Source organism: Poecilia formosa, unplaced genomic scaffold (genome assembly GCF_000485575.1).
Source record: "Poecilia formosa unplaced genomic scaffold, Poecilia_formosa-5.1.2 Scaffold36, whole genome shotgun sequence".
In the NCBI taxonomy this organism is placed as follows: Eukaryota; Metazoa; Chordata; class Actinopteri; order Cyprinodontiformes; family Poeciliidae; genus Poecilia; species Poecilia formosa.
The window spans coordinates 2934104-2952117 of record NW_006799975.1 but is presented as its reverse complement, the minus strand read 5'-3'; the positions used below and the strand labels follow the sequence as shown (position 1 = coordinate 2952117).

General features: G+C 39.4%; 2 protein-coding genes across 5 annotated transcripts in view; both read right to left on the bottom strand.

The window, feature by feature from the left end:
- Nucleotides 1-900: 900 nt before the first annotated feature.
- On the bottom strand, nucleotides 901-5741 carry drc9 (dynein regulatory complex subunit 9). Its single transcript, XM_007550511.2, has 10 exons — nucleotides 5634-5741; nucleotides 5312-5447; nucleotides 4367-4401; nucleotides 4157-4276; nucleotides 3997-4081; nucleotides 2850-2987; nucleotides 2653-2727; nucleotides 1434-1565; nucleotides 1277-1366; nucleotides 901-1194 (listed from the first exon to the last, which is right to left on the bottom strand). The coding sequence occupies exons 1-10, from the start codon at nucleotides 5642-5644 to the stop codon at nucleotides 1087-1089; spliced, it is 930 nt and encodes a 309-aa protein (XP_007550573.1). The 5' UTR covers nucleotides 5645-5741; the 3' UTR covers nucleotides 901-1086.
- Nucleotides 5742-8139: 2398 nt separating this feature from the next.
- The window catches only part of spire1b (spire-type actin nucleation factor 1b), a 37462-nt gene continuing 27587 nt past the window's right edge, over nucleotides 8140-18014 (bottom strand). For 2 of the 4 annotated variants that reach the window (XM_016670656.1, XM_016670657.1), the window contains 9 exons: nucleotides 15280-15443; nucleotides 15085-15178; nucleotides 14453-14595; nucleotides 13441-13629; nucleotides 11933-12070; nucleotides 11336-11406; nucleotides 11211-11238; nucleotides 10437-10732; nucleotides 8140-9093 (listed from right to left, as the gene is read on the bottom strand). In XM_016670656.1, the coding sequence (XP_016526142.1) occupies nucleotides 8838-9093; nucleotides 10437-10732; nucleotides 11211-11238; nucleotides 11336-11406; nucleotides 11933-12070; nucleotides 13441-13629; nucleotides 14453-14595; nucleotides 15085-15178; nucleotides 15280-15443 (1379 nt within the window). In that variant the 3' untranslated portion in view covers nucleotides 8140-8837. The remainder of the gene's footprint in view (nucleotides 9094-10436; nucleotides 10733-11210; nucleotides 11239-11335; nucleotides 11407-11932; nucleotides 12071-13440; nucleotides 13630-14452; nucleotides 14596-15084; nucleotides 15179-15279; nucleotides 15444-18014) is intronic. The other 2 variants (XM_007550509.2, XM_007550510.2) reach the window with 1 other exon arrangement.

Below are 18014 nucleotides of genomic sequence, written 5' to 3'. Positions count from 1 at the left end.
CGGGTGAGCGGCGGCCTCTGTTGGAGGACTCTCAGCTGCAGAAAGCAGGTGGGTAACAACTGCAGCTCACACTCGTGCATCTTGAAGTTTGTTTTTTTTAAGCACCTGAACACATCGCACCTTGCGTTCCTGCTCATGTTACAGTTGAGGTGAGCTGCAGTTGCTGCCAAAGCCTGCAGGAGGCGGCACAGGCCGCGCCTTCAGAGCCTCCTCATCCACTCGCGCAGCACCAGAACATCATCATCCACGGCTCGTGCCTCAGCAACGTCATCGTGGGAGACAACAACTACATGCACGTTCAACAGGACGAACTGCTCGACTAAAAGCAGTTCGTCCCAGAGACATCTGAAGCCTCTCACACTAAAGGCAGGAAGGGACTTCAAGCAGTCTCACTGACATCACTGCTGGTTTGTTTGTCCCATGACTCGTGAACATGTCAAACAGGGGTGCTGTTAAAAAAAAAAAAGAAAGAAAGAAAGAAAAGAAAACACAATCTAGTAGAAACGAAAGCACTCTTAAAGGTTCTCTAACTGTGGTCCTCCTCGGAAGCGCTGGGCGTTGTGCAATGCTGGAGCTTCTGCTTCCCTGACTTAAAGAAGGGGAATTTTTACTGTGCCGAACTTCTGCTGACTCAGTTTTATGTGGTGGATTGTTGATTTATTTTATTGGCTTACTGTATATATGTGTGTCAGTTATCAAGTTTGTATTAAAAATCCTGTCCAGATAATGGGTTGTTATAAAGTGTAAGGCCTATGGTCATTAAGAGTAAACTTGCCAGTGTTATTTATTGTTCAAAGTATTTTTTAATATATATATATATATTTAATTTAATGACATTTCTGACTCATTTTTCCCTCAGGGGAAACCTTGTAAATGTGCAAAATGGAAAAATGTAATTTACTTGTATGGTTTCATTTGACACTCCACTTCTGATCAGTTTGCCTGTTTGATTCATTTTTAAAAACATTTGTAATATTTTGTAATACTCTTTTTTACAATAAAGACATGTATAGTTTACATATTTTTGTCCAAATTTTTTTTTCTTTTTGCTTAACTTGCAAACATGGTGTCGGAAGAAAATAAAAGTCACTTCTTCTTCTTCCCTTTCTTGCCTTTCTTGCCTTTCTTCTCCTCTACCTTCTTGAAGGGGCCGAGGCCTCTGCGGACCATGGTGCCCCTCCAGTAGGCCTGGATCTGCACAGATCACAACGAGAACATCAGCACACTGAGACGACTCCGTCCGTTTACAGTCGGTGTTCCGGTTGGCCGTCCTTACCGTTGTGGCGGCTTTAGCTTCCTCCTCCTGTTGGCGTTTCAACTCTTGCTCCTTCTTGTCCTCCAGCACCACCCGCTCCATCTCCTTAAACTGAAAGCAACAATAATTAGTGATATGATTTAAAAGTGAGCTGTAGGGTACAAGTGCTGCTGCTCACCATCCTCCTCATCTCCATCAGCTTGTCTGTGTTCAAAGTTCTTTTGCAGCCCAGGTTATCCAGCTTGCTCTGCTTTTCCTGCTGCATCTTCTTGGTTTGCTGCTTCCACTTGTGCAGCCTCTGTTGAAACTCCTAATCAGAAACATAGAATTATGTCATGTGTATGATAATATAGTAGCAGTCTTCTATATTAAGACTACTAACTTTAGTAGAGTATTACTATTATTAGTAATACTCTACTCATAGAGGACTACTATTATTAGTAGTACTCTACTAATACTAGCATACTATTAGTAGCAGAACACTTAGTTCTGCAGAACACACTTGGTAGTGTTCTACTACTAAGTGATTTGATGAATCATATACATGATTATGTATGATTCATCAAATCATATACATGAATTCATGTCTTTGTTTTGTTTGAATATCCCTCTTAGTCTCGTTTTCAGAAACATAATTAGCCGTCCACAGCAACTATTCCTTGGTTCATACTAATTCATAATTCTGTGTACGCAACAGAAGAAAGTTACAGTAGCTTCAAACAGGATTTTTTAAAACTGGAGAATAAAAAATATGCTGTGGCAAAACATTTGCACCAATGTTCGACACACGTAAATGCTTCAGGCAGTATTATATAAAGTTGACTTTTTTGAGCTTTACCTCAAGTTTCCGCCTCACAGAGCAGCCCCCCTACCCTTACTCCCCCACTCAACTCCTTCAGACTAGCCAGCAGCAACTGGCAGACACCTGGTGGTACTGCGCATCAGCTGAGCTCAATAGGAGCTGTTTCTCAGTGCAATGCTGGTAAAAATGTTGTTAAAAGGTTAATAGAGGAGCCACTTTGTGATGACTTCCTGAAGGTGGAGCTTCAGAAATAACAAGAGTTTTTAAAGAGACAGAGGCCCAATTTCAAGGTGATAAATTATGAAGGAAGATTTCTTTTAAGTGATATTTGATGCATTTTTATAACTTAAGTCAACATAGTTGATGCACTTATTATACTTCCCCTTTAATGATATCCAAACTTGATTCCCAGTTGTTAGCTTTAAGTTCCAGTACCCATATATGAAAGGTTAAAGAACCCCTGGAGTTCTTGCTCCTGTAACAGCTTTTTGCAAACCTCAACTAGATTTTGAATGAACCACATATGAATTGCACAGCAGTTAAATTAACCCTGCGCTCTACATTTACATCCCGTTCATGACGTTACATTACCAACCTCGTATTGAGTCTGGAGGAACTTCACAGTCTCCTCGTGAAATCTCGCCTCTTCTTCCATCTGCTTCTGCAGAAGCTGAGAACAAAGGCGAACAAAACTATGAAGGGGTGAAGTTCTATTTGACGGAGGAGGAAGTACTGGCACGAATCTCTGGGAGATTGGGGTGATGTGAAAGAAAGACTTGGAGATTGATGTACCTCCAGCTGGTCCATCAGCTGAGCCTTCCGCCACGACTCTTTGGCCATTTGTGTGGACAGGATTGTGGTTTTTGACTTCTTTTTTTTCTGCAGTTTGGATCTTTCGCCTTCCAGTTCATTCAAAAGAAGGTACATTTTCTGTGCGGGAAAAGTTATTGGAAGAGCTGAGAGTACTGGGAGGTATTTTCTTCGGTTTAACACTCACTAACACTAACACTAACACTAACACTAACACTCACCCTCGTATTACGTAGACTGCTTTTCAACACAAATTGCAAATTAAATAATCACATGCAGAACAGGGAAAATAGATTACTTTGAATGTAAAATGACTGTTGATGCCATATGTGCTGCTCTTAGTATTCCATAAACTGAGATTTTCACACACAACCAGAAAACAGTCAGAGGAAGTGAAAATATCAAGTGTTTTTACACAAAGAGGCAGACGATGTGGAATTGGTGCAAAAAAAATATGCCATCAATCTGTCCAAATTGATGCCATATATAACATACTGCATTAAAGGTTCAGTATGTTTTTTTTTCATATATTTGTTAAAACTGTCACTATATTTTAGCATAATGAGTCAGATAATCTGAAAAATTTGAGTTCCTCCACTTCCTTTCAGTGCTACTACTGCTCTCTGAAGAAACGCACCACTTCCAGTCAAATAAAAACAGTCAAAACCAGGAGGAGGGTCTTACTGCTGTCAATCAATCTCAGGTACGTGTTGCTCAGTGTACTAATGGAGGACAAACAACTTAGCATTACAGGAAAACTGTTTATCCACCGTTACCGGCAGCCATGCTAACTAGGCATGAAGTCACTTGCATAGCAGAGAGCACGGGGGAGAGTGTGAGTGGCGCATACATAAGCATGACTGATGGCGATAAGACCCTCCTTCTGGCTCTGATTGGCTTTTTTTGGCGGAGCTGTGTGTTTCTGTAGTTAGCACTGAGAGAAGGCAGAGGAGCTCGACTTTTTTTGCAGATTATCTGTCTCATATTATTCTGTCATGACACGGTGAAAGATTTAACAAACACATAATGGAGAACTAAGGCAGTTTTCTGCTCTAGTGGTTTTTCTTCTAGGAAAAGCACAAATAATAACTGGACCAGTGAGCACACGTTAACACTGCTAATCTCTCACGTGGATCTGATCCTTTTTGTCCTCGATTTCCTGTTGTTGTATCAGCAGAGCCTGTTCTCTCTCTTTCCGCATTTTTTCTTCCTCTCTGGGTGGGGAGATACACTACATAAGTTTAAAAGAAATAAAACATTTGTTAGTAGAAAAACTGGCAGTATTGAACCTTTTCTTCCTGGCTGCTTTCTGTGCCTCATCCTCCTCCATAGCCTGTGGAATTGACTCAAAACTCTGGGTGTCCTCCAGCTCAAAGCACAGCTTGGTGACATGATGGCAGATGAACTGACTGCAGACACAAACAAAACATATTTAAAGGGAGGGGGAGAAGACCTGATGCAGCATACTTCTAGCTTTTATTGTTCTGATAATTACTCACCAATCTGCTTTGAGCTGTACCAGCCTGTCTTTCTCCTAAACATGGGCATAAAGAAACATACGTAAGGAGATATTTTTCACTCAGGAAATATTTCCAAACACTAAGGAGGAAAAAGAAATCAAGAGAGCATCATAAACTATTTAGCTGAAAGGTGATAGTAATCACCATCATGATGGAACTGACATAATGGACAGATCAGAGCAACACCCAGCTGTTTCTGCAGAAGCGGTTTCTGGCATGGACGATGTGGGCGGTTGCCCAGGGCTGCCTCTCCTGTAGGGCGGCATGAGCTGCTACATTACTAAACAGTGTGCAGCTGAATCTGCAGCTAGGGCCCATGCAGGGCCCATGTGGGCTGTGGCCCTACATGGGCAAACCCATGTGGGGCCATCGTGGAACCCGCGGACAAACCCATATGGGACCCATATAGTCTGCCCTCCTTGTCCCCACATGGGGCCCACCTAGGCATGCTGGCTGGGCTATTTCTTGTTTGAAAAATAGTTATCTAACAAAGGGTAGGACATTTTTTATGACAGTTGTGCAATTGAATTTGTGTTTCAAAGTAACTGTCTTACTTTTAAAAATGTAGATTTTAGTCGACAGTTTTGCAGTCCATATTAAAATGCATCTCTAGTGCGCATGATTTTGCAAATGTTTAACTATTGGGTGCTGTTGTTTTTAACTGTATAAATCTTTTGTATTAGTATTGTTTAATTTTAACTGCATGGCATATAGTATGTTTGTGCCTTGCTTCATGTGTTTATAGTATTACTCTAGTTACTTTCACTATTTTTTTTTAAAGAAAAAAAAGTAAAAGAAATCTTGAGTGTGTCTATGATGGTAGCTACATGATAATCTATGCTGCATGGAGCATGTTGGCCCAGGGAACTAAAGACGCTAGGATCCGCCCTGGTTTCCCGTTGGGGTGTGAAACAGTGGAAGGACCTGTGTGGATGTGGAGCCTCGCTCCCTGCTGATCTGCACCGACAGGGAATGTCCCAGTAAGTCCAACTGGTGAGCGCAGTCTTCCAGTGCAGCCACTGTTCTGAGACTCTGAATCTTAGATAAGTATAAGGACATCCTGAGTGGAGAACAGCGGCAAGGTCAGTGGATTCCTCCGCCTCCACACCGTTATTTGACTGAATCAAATATAGAGGCTCATAAAAACACAACAACTTTCTTTCGCCTTCCTCATTACAGTAATCCAAAACAATGAGTTGACTAACTTCCGTTTCACACGAAGTGAGTCTGACTAGATAACACTTACGTGAGTCTCATAAAGCGTCGAGTAATTACCCCGAGTTCAGTTTTACTTTTAATTTCTGTTGCACGACTCACACGGTGCTATTAGCCTGAGCTAATGTTTGGCGTGTCACCATAGCAACTGGACGTATTTCTTCCCCCCTCCGCAGTGAAAAGTAGAGTAATTTTTTTTAGTCGCCATTGTCTCGGATAAACCCGCTTACTCACTTTGGAATAATTTTATTTATTTATTATTTGTGTGCTTGGGAAGTTACATTTAACCACTTAGATGCAGCTACATTCATATAGTCCTTGATGATGCTCTGCATTTTGGTTTTCTATGTAGTTCTATGTATGTTTTGAGATTTTAATTTTCCCTCTTCTTAATAAAATTTTGTAATTTATTATTAAACTAATATTAACATCTAGAACTCCTGAAATCCAAGTAATCTTTTTATTATTATTATTATTATTATTATTATTATTATTTTCCCTTTGGCTCCTCGTCTGAACAAAACAAAAACACTCCGTTCATGTATTGCAATACAGTTTATTGTTGTCGTTCGTTGCAATCTCTGCAGGTAGTTACAGATTAAAGGTAATACAGACCGAGGGAACAAGCTACGCTGGAGTACATGCATGTTGCTGCCTGTCACACCGTACCGCTCCCAGGTGCAGCTCCTCAACTGTGTCACTGTCAGCGCTGTCCTCACCGAGACAACATCCACCTGATCTACACTCTCACACACAAACCATCACAAACAAAGTATGTACACCGAAGCTGGGTGACTCTTCAACGAATGAGCGATCATGAAAGGCAGCTTGTAAGGCAGAAATATATCATGTAGATGAGGAACACGTCCAGGAAAGAAGGCAGATTGTACCTCCTTCCACTCCGGATGATAATTCTAAATCATAAAAGGCATTTTTAAATGTTATGTGCTGTGCATAAAACAGCCACACAGTGAATTATTCGCCGAGCATACAGTGAACTGGGGTTTCATCGTCTGTAGATCAGGTATTTCATTATGACTAACCTTTACACAATGCATACATTGTAACAGAAGAAGTTAATAGAACGAAAAGTAAATGAGTTACTATATGTTGATTAGTGTCAAGAGACAATTCAGATTATGCAAAAAAATAAAATAAAAATGCACGTATTACATGAAAATTATTCAAACACAAATCAAATAAAAATAAAACAAACAGATGGTTTGCTTTGCAGAACAACTGCATTGATGTCACAGAACTTCACAGCTTCTGGAAAGATTCATGTGTAAAAAAAAAGGGAATATTTTAGATTATGCTTGTGATTTGTTTCATTCATAACAAAAAGAAATACATGTAGATTTTTAAAAAAACTAAAATCGAGAAAAATCTCTGCAACTTGTATCTATTGAGACTATTTCTGATCTGTTACATTTTAGAAGTGTCAGGAGAATGCGACCCATATCCAATTTTTTTCCTGCCCAAATGCGACTCATATCCAACTTTTTCATGGCACAGATCCAATTTCTTGGAATTGGATCTGTGCCACTTCCATTTGCGGCACTAACTCAGATGCGTCATAATTCTGCACCAGGAGAAACCAGATGCTGTAAATCTGAACGTAAACAATGTAGTTCAGCAGACCCAGTAGTTCAGCAGTGGTTCTGTTGGAGCAAAATTACATCCAGCACTGTTAAATATCTGGTAAACACCCAAGTTCTGACAAAATCACCTTGTATACAAATAGTTCATTTAGTAGATATGTAGTAAATGTTGTTCATGAGAAAGTAAAAACAGGCCCAGATAAAAGTAGCTGAGGTGAGCTTCCTCCTGGTGGATAGGCTGAGGATCTCCATCATCTCAGCCAAGACTGGAGCTGATCTACCTCTGATTAATGACGGTAAACCTATCAGGATGCCCACTCTGGACCTTATTTAAAGTGGTTTCATTTTGTGGGATGGATTTCTTACTCAAACAAAACCCTGGAGCAGACCTGGAACTCACTAGATGATCTATGTGTCTCTGTTGGTTTGAGAATGAGCTAGGATGTGTTGCAGAGCTACACAATGCTAAAGGATGGAGTTACACTGCAAAAACACAAAAGTATTTTTGGTCTTGTTTTTAATGCAAATATGTTAGTTTTCTCTTATTTTTTTAAGAGTATGAACTTAAAAGTAACATTTAAACAAGATATAGGAGCTATTTTTAAATAAGTATTTCCTTAATATTTATTTCTTTTTAAAAAAAAGTACTAATTCCACTTGCATTTCTCACTAATTATAAGATATTTTCCCCATGTAATAAGTGAAATAATCTGCCAGTGGAACTATTACTTTTTTAAATCAATATTAAGAAATTGACTTAAAGCAAGCTGAAGAGTTACTATTAGTTTTTATCATTTCAAATGTACTAAGATATTTGCACTAGAAACTGTTCCCTCTGTGATCTTATCTTAAATAAGCAGACAACAATGAACAGATGGATTAATTGTGGGCTTTAGCAGGAATACCATGGCAACAATCCCCCAAAGAACGAAGGTTTTTGTCAAAAAAAAAAAAAGAAAAAAGTATTATTTGGCACAAATGAATATTTAAAACAAAACATTGTTTCTGTCTGATTCTAATTCTGTCAGAAACGTCTTGCATTTCCTCCAGAGAAATGAGCAGAACGAAGCTCTCAGGTGGGCTGACAGCAGCAGTGAGGATACGTCTCCCTGAGCTGTGTCCATCGGTGAAACCTAAAATAGAAGGTGGCTTTTCCTTTCTTTTTTTTTGTTTTGTTTTCGGAAGCGATCCTTTACAGAACACACACATACACCCAAACACGCATGTAAAAAACTAAATTATAACCCATATAAAATATACAGCTTTATATTCTGTGTTTTCTTGAGCGTCTCTCTCTCTCTGTTTAAAAGAGAATCCCTCCTCTGGTTTGTGCTTTAAAATGAATCTGAGTTGACCTGGACCGCCCTCTTGTGCCATCAGTGGTGAGATGTCAGTCCACCCAGACTCTCAGGTTGTTTTTACGTCGACTGCTTGTGGGCAGAGTAGAGTAAGACTCAGATGTTGGTGAGGGGGTGAGGGGGCGGGGGAAAGAACTGAAGGAGACTGGCGGTTCCTGCAACATGCAGTTGTCTGGAGTTGCTGTGCATGATGAGGAGGAAAGGAAAACCTTGTCTCTAAAAATTCTTGTTAGTCGTTCTGACCGCTCTTTGCGACCTGGGTGAGCATGAGTGCTTTTAGATTTCGTTGATTGTTCGTTCCGAGGGCCTGTAGCCCTCGGCCCCTTTAGGGGACGACATGTAGAAGGACTGCGTCTTGCGTTTTAAGCGAGCCCTCTTGGTGGCCAGCGACAGGCTGTGCTTGCTGGAGGCGATGATGTCAGAGATGAACTTCTTGCAGTCCACACACACCTCCATGGTGGCCCAATCCTCCGTTAGCTCGGGAGGCAGCTCCAGTTCCTCGTGAGACTTCAGAGAGCCGTGCTTCGAGAGCCTGCAGCGAGCAGAGACAAACAAATACCAGGCCTCTGTAGAAAAGCTTCTGAGATCATTAAACTGCTGGCTTCAGGTGCCCAGCAACAGAAACACTTAAAACATTCAATAAATTACAATACGAATGAAAAGTCATTTTATTTTAGGAATTTTGTAACTAATTGAGACACTCGATATAGATGCATTCCTCAGAGATGGATGTTTGAAAGCCTCTACTTCTATTAAAGGGGCAGTATAATGTATTTTCCAACCATATAGTGTCATTTTATAAACAATCAAGAAATGATGCTACCTTCAGTTGTTATAAAAATTATGTATATATCAAATATAATTTACTTTGTAGTTTAATGGCTTGAAACTGGGCCTGTGTCTCTTTAAAAACAGTTTTTTTCTGAGACTCCGCCTTCAGGAAGTGATCACTCCTCCATTAACCGTTTAACAATGTTTTCACCGGAGATGCACTTAGAAGTGGCTCCTATAATGAGCTCAGCGTATGTGCAGTTCCACCAGGTGTTAAAAGTGTTACTAATTGCTGCTGGCTAGTCTGAAGGAGCTGAGTGGTGGAGTCATGGCGGAGGGCTGCTCTGTGAGGTGGAAGCTCAGAAGCATTGAAAGTGCAGCTATGAGGAGGAGCTGCGTCTGGAAGGTGGGGTTAGATACACCCAGGCGTTTTGAGCAGCTAAATGGTTGCCATGGGACATTAAAGGATTTCCCAGACATGCGTGAAATGTAAAAAATGTATAAAATCATTTGCTAAACAAGTACAACAATGTTTAATTATGATTGTTGATTTTGTCTACTGGCCCCCTGTAGATATGTTTTAGAATAATATACAGAAAAGATTCAGTTGTTTGGATTTTGAAAATGTTGTATGTATAAAAATAGTTCTAATATTATAATAGTTTTATCCTTCCACCTACACTTTTTTCAGTCCACATCAGATTGATTAAAAGCTTTTTTAAAAAACAGTAATGGGGGCTTTGTGAGAAGTATGTTTAATACCTGCTTAAAGGTTATTATTTTCAAAATATTATTTTACTCTGACAATCGGGACGTATATTCACATTTATTGGACATGAACTGTGCTTTAGACTGTAATCTTCCAGACTTGCAATTTTAATTTTCTCCACTAGATGTCAGTGGCCGGCTGTGTGAAGCAGCAAACTTGAAGCCTCAGCTTGTTGAAGAAGACACTTCAGAATTAGAAACACTGCACTGTTTTGTCTTCTTAGCTTTAAAACCGCAATATTATACAAGCTGTTCTCATATTATTTCTACGTGTATTTTAATGCAGAATAATTAACTTTTTTTCTGGCAGCAAATGAGGAGTTTTGGAGCTCTTACTTGGACATGGTCTTGTGGATACTGTGGCGCTGTTGGCTCCCTGACGGTTTGTCGGCCTTGGCAGCTGCAGCTGCTCCCGTAGCTTTCCCAGCTCCTTTAGATGCTGCCTTCGTAGCTCCTTTCAAAGTTGCGGTGGAAGAGGCCCCTCCCGCTGCCGTCGACGGCCCCGGCCCTCCGGCCACAGAGAGGCCTTGTCCTATGGCAGCCATGGCACTTATTCTGTCTCTGGGCAGAGTGTTGGTGGATCCGATGGAGTAGATAGGCAGACTGGAATACGGTTTAGATGGAAGCCGCATCTGGTAGAAATTGAAGGCAGAAATGTTATCAGTGGTATATAGTTGTATTTATGACGTATGAGGGCCATTGTACATAGAAAAAGAAAATGAGTACATTTCCACCAAAAACTTTTAGATTAAACTCAGAAATTTTCTAGAAAAAATAAAACAAAACAAGGACATTTCTGAGCTACAAAAGTAGAAAAATTGTGAGAAAAGAACTCAGAAATTTTGAGATTAATCCCAGAAATTTTCTGGAAAAAAGGAAATTTCGGAGCTTTAAACGTTAAAAATCTGATAGAAAAAAAACTTAAATTTTGAGATTAAAATTTTGGAACTTAGAAATTTCTCTATTTTTTTCTATAAAATTTCTGAGATCAATCTAAAAATATTTTGGTGAAAATTGACTCATTTTTTTCTGTCTACAATGGCCCTAATACACCATCACACTGACACACAGTGAGCTGATTGGCCGATGGATTCATTCTGTGTGACGTACCTTTTTGCAGCACTGTGAGCATACAGGCCTACAAACAGAATAAAACAAACATCAATTATAGTCAATACTGCAAAACACGAGGAGACGTCCAGCTTGTATTGATTTCTAAATATGAAAAGGTTTACTTTATGCAGAACTGGCAGGTATAGGACCAGGTGAAGAAGGAAAACCTTTTGGTTCGACAGCAGAAGCAAAGCTGTAATGAAATATGAAGAGAATTATTTAGTCCACTGACATCTACATGTACACTCAACAACAGAAAACTATTTTCTGAAGAAAAATGTAAAAAGTTGTGAAATACATACACATAAATACATATACATACATACACATAAAATGAAATACATACACATGTTCCCAAGACTTTATATTAATGGGCATAACAATGACATTATTGTTATAATGTCATTGTAACAATAATGTTACAATGACATTATTGTAACATATTTGTTACAATAGTTAGCATCAGTTAGCTAACTGATGCTAACTGATGCATCAGTTAGCATCAGTCATGCTAACTGATGCTAACTCATCAGTTAGCATTGCATTAGTAGATGAATACAGTTCATGGGACTATAACTTAGATTTAGTCATTTATTTCTAAACGCATCACAAAACAGAAATAGGTTTTTGTTTTTAAGATATGGTAGAAATCAGATGACCCTGACTTGTTTCTGCCAAGCGTGGAGTAAGTGTCGGCCATGTGATTCATTTAATGGTACCTTGCCCTTCTTCATGGCGTTGTAGATGTCTTTGTACTGCTGGAACTTCTCCAGCTCTGCTTTCACCAGCACCTGTCTGATATGCATCACTTCCTCCACCGTCAGAGATAGACACTCCACGGGGAAACAAAACTCCTCCTGCAAAACCCCCAACAAAACAACACACTTATTTAAACCCAAACAATTCAAAACTAGAGGCAAAATCATAACCGTTCTTTTAACCCCTCTATACCACATCACCCTTTAAAGAACCATTAAAAAATGCATTTATACTTTGTGATATCCACATGGTGCAGGAAAAGCTGACTGAACGAACAAGTGTAGCATGTCTTCGTTTTACAATCCCCAAAATATTGTAACTTGAAGTGATTTGTTTGATGTTTTATCATTTTACAATTGTAAAGTTCAATATATGTGATTTTATGTAGTAGACCAACATGGTAGTAAATAACTAGATGTGGAGCAAAAGGACACATGGTCTTAATTTTTTTTTTCTTTTTTTTTTTGACAAATGGAAATCTGTGTGACCCTCTTATTTTTATACCCCTAAATTCAAACCAGTGTAAACAACTGACTTATGATCAGTTAAGAGTGTATGAAGTATTTACTGTATGAATTCTGTAAAGGTCTAAAAAGGTTTGTGGTTTAGCCAGATCAAAGCAAGGTTGGGCTATAAAATAATATCCCAGGCTTTGGAAATCTCACAGAGAAATGTGAAGACATCATCCAAAAATGAAAAGTCTAAATAGGCCATGGTAACTGGAGGAGCTAAGGAGGTTCAAATCCAAATCTTCATGGAGGAAAGGCAACAAGAAAGTAGCGCTGTGGCACGCGAAGCTGGTCCTGAATCCACTTTAAAAAAAAAAAAAAAAAAAGTAATTTAAACTACATTTTTACTCAATTGTGTTTTAGTATGGGATGTGCTGGACTGTGGAATTCTTGTCAAGACAAGATAAAATAAAAGAAGAACTCGCCTGCAAAACAAGTTTTAAACAGAGGCTGTATGCCAGTACCTTTGCTTTGGAGTTTTTTCTTTTCTTTCACTTTGAAGAAGATCCACTCACCTCAGTGCTGTGAAAGCTTAGAGCTAATGATTACTTGATCATCACACTTTTCATCCTCAGATTATGATTTGATCCTTCAGTGTGGATAAAGAATGGCTAAAACAAAATGGTGATACGAGAGTAAAGTAAGCTGCCTCATCCTGAACACTGTGATTTCTACACCTTTCCTCCCTGAAGACAAACACTTGCACTCTACAAAACAGAGGTGCGCCAAAAGCAAACATACACACTAGATGTGACAGCACTTGATATTCCAGAAACTGTTTTAGTATCTACTTGTGCCAAGTTTAGAAAAGCCACAAAGTTCATAACCCTGGTTAGTAACTTTAGGCCATGGCAGAAGTTTGCTGTTATCGTTGATAAATGGAGTCTAAAGAAGCATTAGGAGGGGATGGCAGGGCTACAGTTAAAGCACCAGGACTGACTGAGAGGAGACTGGCTAACCTTAAGTGACTCCCTTCGTCTGATGCAAACACTTCTGCACAGAACAAAAAGCACCTTGACCAAACCCAACAGAAACGCCTCAGCGGGGTGGGAGCTCTGCAAAGAATGGAGAGCTGGGGGAGATGGGTGGAGGAGGAGGAGCAGGAGGGAAGTGATCCAGGAAGGATGCGAGGCTGTCGCCCCGACGATCTGAATGTGAAAACGGATGAGGTGTTTGTGGGGAAGAAGAACAGAGCAGCTGGATTGAGTAACTGATTGTACTTTACAGAAAGGGCGACCAAAGGAGAGAAAACAGTGATCTATTTAACTTTCAAACCAAAGCAAGATGCAGTTAACTTCTTTAAAGTTTTCAGCTGTCTTCTTGGTTATTCCTTCACATAATTTCCAATTTTCACAAATCAAATGTGTGCAAATCTTTGTCGATATTCTGCTAATGTAAAACAACACAACTTCCCAATTGCAATGTTTCCACTAAGAAAAAAATGAAATTAAAATCACATGTGACTATGCTTGTTCATGCGATAAGTCATAAAAATCATGGCAGTAACAGATGTAAACAGTTACATGAGATATATTCATATTTCATCCATGGCGCTAGAACTCATCATCAATCAGAGCTCTGGTGGAACCAGCTGCAAACTGTCCAGGAGCAAAAACAAAACACAAAATCATCATCCTCCTACTACCACTTCCTGTTGTCTTCTTTGTCGTCTTTGCCAGTAGTAACATCCGGTTGTTGATCGTATGACTCATGTCATGCAAAAAAAGTGTTTCCATTCCAGTTTTATGAAATACACCAATTTTGATGCAGCTGAAAAACCTCCTCATCCTAGTGCAAAAATCTTTTTATTAAAAATCTTGAGTTCTTTTTTTAAATTGGTGCTTTTTTGCTGAGCGAATTTATTTTCACAACTTAAATTTGGGCACTTTTATATAATCAATAGAAAGGCAGCTGGTGTTTCAGACGGCATTTCACAGTTTAGGAGTGAATGAATGCGGGGATCTCACTCACCAGAGACTTGGAGTTCTGCTTGGATGGTGGCTGGAACTGTCGGACGCTGGTGGGCGTTTCCTTCTCGATGGAGTGTCTCCTCTGGGGCGTCTGACGCCTCTCTGGCTGAGGTGTGGAGGAGATGGGTAGGAACATGGGAGGGGCTGGTGTAAGAAAGAACAGACAACACAGGAGGAAACTTAAATCAGAAATTATTTTTGAACTGATGAGAAGTTAACACTCTACCTGCAGTAGAGAACTCTGCTGGCATCTTTAGTGTGAGTTGAGGTTAGTTGAACCCAGAGGCTAAAGCTAACATTTAGCTTAAGGAGACCCAAAGCAGACTTCTAACTTTTTGAAACATTGATGTACTTTACTGTGTCCTTAACAAGCATGTGACTTATTAATACTAGTTATTGTATTGTATAGTAAAACATTGACTGCTATAATGTTTCACCAGAACCTCACTTTAATAGTCCTGAACTATTCCTTTAACCACAGAACAAAAAAATCACACATTACATAAACTCTAGGTCATGGGTGTCAAGGTTGTTAGATTAAATCTCACTTAATGCTATCAGGTTCATTTTTTTTTATTAAGCAGTCAATTCAGCTGTGATGAAAGGTGAAAAGAAAAAATCTTCCTGACTCACTTTTCTTTCCCAGTGAAGACTCTGGGGACGTATCGTCCATCAAAGACGTTGCCACACTGGAGTTGCTCGCCGACGTGCGCCCGACCAACTCGTCCTGAATACACAAATGTTACCATGCCCTGCAGTCGTCCTTTTGCTTCTGAAAGGTGAAGCTTAAAAAAAAACAAAAGCAAAATGAACAAACAAAAAACTTACATCAGAGTCGGAGCTGTCCAGCTCAGCCAGGCTGGGCGCCTTCAGGAGTTTCTTCCTCTGAGGGACGGACTGAGATCCGGAAGGCTCCGCTCTGGGAGAGCGTGACCCGTTGGTCAGAGACAGAGAACTGGACGTCCTCCTGCCCATGTACGGACTGAACTCATCTGCACAGAGCCACGCAGGAGGCAGTCACTCGACAGGAAGGGAAAGCAGATCAAATGGATCTCAACCCGCCTCCTCCTGTGCTCCATTGCATCCTCATTGGGTTTTACGTCGGATCTTTAAATTGGTTTTTCTCTTCTTTTCTCCCCCCCCCCCATTTGTAAAATGGGAACCAGATTCGTTTGAGTGAAAGGATGGAATTTAATCTGCCACAGAGGACCAGGGATGGAGATCCATTTGAGGGTGGAGGAGTTTGGGGAGGGATGCGGAGGGGTTGGAGGCTCAAAGGGGAACGTAGAAAACGCAGACAGGTTAAATTAAGTATGTAGATTATCTATGACATCCTTTTATCTACCACTAACACTGATAATATTTATCTTTTTGTGTGAACTAAGTCCTCAAATATAAGACCTTAATTTGTATTGACCAAACTGGAACTGGGATGAAAGCAGAATATTTAAAGCAAAGGACAAAACCTTCAAAATGTTTAGTAGAAAATGAGGAGCGTAAGAGGAGGAGGTGCAGGAGTGTAAGCCTCTCCAAAACCCAACATTTCTAAGAAAAAAAAAATCATACAAGACTTTAAAGTGATTCACTCAGACATTATTTTGCATCCTGCTTAGTTCTTTCAGCTCCTAGCAGTCGAGTTTTTCTTTCTTTTTTTTTTTGGAAGACGTTAGTTTGCAGCCAGGGAGGGGAGACAGATAAGGCCAAAAGATTAAAGCCAAACAAGGTTGTTCAAACCGCAGCATTGCTGATACGTTACCTACTCCTGTACGGAACAAATCCTGAGGCATACTGCGAGTTTTGCCAAAACCTAAAATGTAGACACCTCTCTTATTAGAGCAGCACAGAGAACATAATACAACTTAACCATTAACGGCATCCAAAGAATCCATATTCTCTGATGGCTGAGGTACCTTCTCAGCTAACAGTTTAACACTTTTTAAGTCTTTCTCTTTCCTGTTCCTGATTGAGAGATTTCCAAACTGTTTCCTTTGAACTTTTCTAACATTCCCTTTATAGATGAAGGTGTCAGTCTTTCATTTGTGGCTTGCATTTGCAAGTTTGGTTTGAAGAAGTAAAAAGCGTGATATTGGCCGATACCGATTGGACACAGAAAAACAGCTGAATTGACTTAAAATGTTTCTTTCTTTAAAGTACAGACATGAATGTACTGAATTACTCATTTATTTGATAACTCTGCACCAGCAGAGCACATTTAAATACACCAGCAGCTTCACAAGCTTTCTCAAACATGTAAAAAAAACAACAAAAAAACACAACTTTAATTTGTTCTGTCAGTGTAATTAGCAGCTAAATTAAAATAAACAATAAAGAAACTGAAACTGACAAAAACAATAGGTTGACTGTTTTGGTCAAACATACAGAAATAAACAAACCTTTTTTTCAAACGGTTCAGAAAGTGTAATTATATTCTAAATATAATGTAACATAAATAATGATGTGGCTTGGAGCATAAAGCATAGAATTAGACTAACTAGATCTGCACTCATGGTTCTGGAACTTTGTCCCCAAGAGACAATTAAAATTCTATATTGGAATTCTTTCCAATATCTGGACCAATACAGATATTAATATTGCATCTGTAAAAAACCAGTTGACTCAATCTGTCATTACAGATGAACAACTGTACACAAAACAACACACACAGATCACCAGAAAACATAAATAGCAGAGGGTTGGACTTAAAGACTGTGGTATGATGAGGGACACTGACATCAGTAGGAGGCAACCTGGACCACAGCATCATACTGCCTCTGCAGTCATTTCAGATTGTAGATGAGAGGTTACCATGGCAGCATGTGGTTCACAGTGGTGTGACACTTTTACATATGGAGCAGATCTTTGAGAAGAACCCTTCTGGTTAAATATCAGCCTGTCTCAACATGGCACAGTTCTATAAACTAATGTTCATCACAAAGCAGTGACATTATTCATATCATTCAACTTAAGTACACTTTTCCTTGTAAATAACTCAGACCCTGAGCTGTGATTTTCTTTTGAAAGCTCCAGAGTAGCAACAGATCTTTAAATGTCCCAGACTGCCTGCAAGGCAAAACGATCTGTTCCAACCAGCCAGAGAGCCGGGCTTAATCTCCTCTCTTGGGACGACACCGTTTTAATGAGAAATGGGGGAATCCCTGCTCTTAGAAATTGAAAAAAAAGAGAGAGCATGCAGAAAATCTTTAAAAACAGATTTGATGATGCAACAGCTATTGTTTTTTTTCTGGTTGGTGGCGTTGAGATTAGGATACAAAGATTTTTCCAGGTCAAAAATATTTCTCATAAACTAAAAGAAAATCAAGTGATCCTTCAAAATATGGTTTCTAATAAAAAAAAAGTATGTTCAATTTTATGTGGCTCCCAACATTGATTTTGGTCTGTTAAAAACTAGATTAAAGAAATAATATTTATTTAATTAAAATATTAAAATGTAACATATTATAAATATTCAAATGTTACTTTATTATTTATTTATCTTTTGGGTAGTAATTTTTTAAATCTGGGACCTGAGTCCAAATTGCATATCACAAACAAGCAAGGTGGTA